The sequence below is a fragment of the Eimeria maxima genome, genomic scaffold, assembly GCF_000499605.1.
Source record: "Eimeria maxima Weybridge genomic scaffold, Emw_scaff564, whole genome shotgun sequence".
NCBI lineage: Eukaryota > Apicomplexa > Conoidasida > Eucoccidiorida > Eimeriidae > Eimeria > Eimeria maxima.
Genome location: NW_013563894.1, coordinates 7936 through 10435, shown reverse-complemented (window position 1 = coordinate 10435; position 2500 = coordinate 7936). Strand labels below are relative to the sequence as shown.

The window sequence follows — 2500 nt, the reverse complement described above, 5'->3', positions numbered from 1 at the left end:
ATTGCTGTTGTTGTTGTTGTTGCTGCTGCTGCTGCTGCTGTTGCTACTGCTTGCAAGGTCGCTACGACTGCTGCTGATCTGGTTGGTGCTACTGCCACCATAGATGCTGCGATTGCTGCTGTAACTGGTGTTGTTGCTGCTGCTGCTGCTGCTACTGCTGCTGCTGCTGCTGCTGTCGAGGGAGCGGCCAGATGGAGCTGGCCTTTCAACAGGTCTTTCCTCTGCTGCTGCTGCTGCAGCATCTGCTGCGGCAGAATCTGCTGTTGCAGTATCTGTTGCTGCAGTATCTGCTGCTACAGCATCTGCTGCTGCAGCATCTGCTGCTGCAGCATCTGCTGCTGCAGCATCTGCTGCTGCAGCATCTGCTGCTGTGGCAGGATGTGATGCAGCAGGATGCACTGCTGCAGGATCTGCCGCTGCAGCACCTGCTACTGCAGTATCTGCGGTTGCAGCATCTGCTGCGGCAGTATCTGCGGTTGCAGCATCTGCTGCGGCAGTATCTGCAGCAGCAGCATCTGCTGTTGCAGCTTCTGCAGCAGGAGCAGCAATATTGTCTGCTCCTGCTTCTGCTGCTAGCATAAACTGTGTGTCATCTGCTGCTGCTGCTGCTCCCACTTGTGCTGCAGCTGCTGCAGCTGGTGCTTCTGCTGCAACTTGACTAGGTGCATAGTCAGTGGCTGCTGCTTCTACTGTTCCTGCAACTCCTGCTTCTGCTGCTGCTGCTGTTGCTGCTGCTGCTGCTGGATCCGTCTGTTGGGAGCTTTGGTCCTCTGGTGCTGCTGCGGCAGAATCAGAAGCAGCCGCAGCAGCAAATTGACGCGTGCTCCCTTCCTCCATCAGAGCTTCTGCTGCTGCTGCTGCGGCTGCTGCTGCAGCTCGTATCACTGCGGGGCCCCTCTTGCTGCTGCTGCTGCTGCTGCTGCAAATGCTGCTATTACTTCTATAATAAGACCTTAAAGGAAAAACAGCAGCAACGACAGAAGAAGAGATAATGAGTACTGTAAGAGGAGTCCCAGTGTATGAGCGACTGCTGCTGCTGCTGCTGCTGTGCTGCTGCTGTTGTGCTGCGGCTACTGCTGCTGCTACTACTACTACTGCTGCTGCTTCACGTCAAAGAGAAGACACAGGAGTAGGAAGGATAATCGCCACTGCCACATTTCGGTGAAAACTCCCTGTTGCGGCTACTGCTGCTGCTGCTGCTGCTGCTGCGGGGCTGGCTGCTGCTGCCCCTCGCCTAAACTAGCAGCAAAGTGTTTGTCACTCTTCCTTTGCATGCAAATTAATAATTAATTATGTTATTAAGTATACTTCGAGCCTTAGATTGCTGCTGCTACTGCTACTGCAGCTCCTCCTACAACTGCGCTAGCGGCAGCTGCAGCAGCAGCTGCTGCTGCTGCTGTTGTTACAATAGCCGGAGGAAAACTAGCAGCAGCAACTGCTGCTGCTGCTGTTACTGCTGCTGCCAGTTACTGCGGCTCTTAAGTACCACCGGGACTCCGAATAACGGACACAAGTGTGTAGCTGCTACTTCTGCTGCTGCTGCTACTGATGCTGCTGTTGCTGCTGCTTCCGTTGTATATAGATCCCGCTGTTACTCCTGCTGCTACTGTGTGTGTGTGTGTGTGTAATTGCTGCTGATTGATGTATCCTTATGGCTTATGTAGCTGTTGCTGCATTTGCTGCTGCTACAACTACTGCTTCTACAGCAGCTCCTGATGTTGCTCGTGCTGCTGCTGCTGCTGCTGCTTCTACTGCTGCTGCTTCTGCTCAATAAAGTAACAAGAAGAGCAGCGCGCATGCAGATTTAATGCAAAGGAACGTCTTAATTTAAAATTATTTCCCCTCTTAGGCGTTTGTTGCTTTTCCTGCATGCGTGCGTGTCTTAGCAGCAGCAGCAGTAGCAGCTGCTGCTGCTGCTGCTGCTTGCTGCAGCGGGTGCTCCATTGCCGTGGTTTGCTCCTTGTTACTCCTGCTGATGTTTGCTGCTATGCTTCTCTGTTGGATAAAATTATTTAACATCAACAGCAGCAGCAGCAGCAGCAGCAACAGCAACAGCAGCAGCAACAGCAACAGCAAGAGCAAGAGCAACAGCAACAGCAACAGCAGCAACGGCAATATGCTTGTATGTGTTACCTTTAGATAGATACAACAATTTAATTTTTATGTCTTTGTTTGCCTTTATTGCCTAATAGATAAATATATTTACCTATTATTTATTTATTTTATATTTATTTTATATTTATACCTTAATAAATAATAATAATAATAATAACAATAATAATAATAATAATAATAATAATAATAACTATTATTATTATTATTATACACATATACATATACATATACATATACATATACATATACATATACATATACATATACATATACATATACATAATACATATACATATACATATACGTATGCATATACATATACATGTACATACACATATATATATCCATATACATATACGTATATATATTTACCAACAAAGAATAA

General features: G+C 47.4%; 1 protein-coding gene across 1 annotated transcript in view; it reads right to left on the bottom strand.

The window, feature by feature from the left end:
- Positions 1–837, bottom strand: part of EMWEY_00037580 (hypothetical protein) — a gene marked incomplete at both ends in the record, with an annotated part of 9952 nt that extends 9115 nt beyond the window's left edge. Inside the window, one exon of the mRNA XM_013478645.1 lies at positions 1–837. This exon is cut by the window's left edge and continues 863 nt beyond it. Within this exon, the coding sequence (XP_013334099.1) occupies positions 1–837 (837 nt within the window).
- Between the last annotated feature and the right edge of the window lie 1663 nt (positions 838–2500).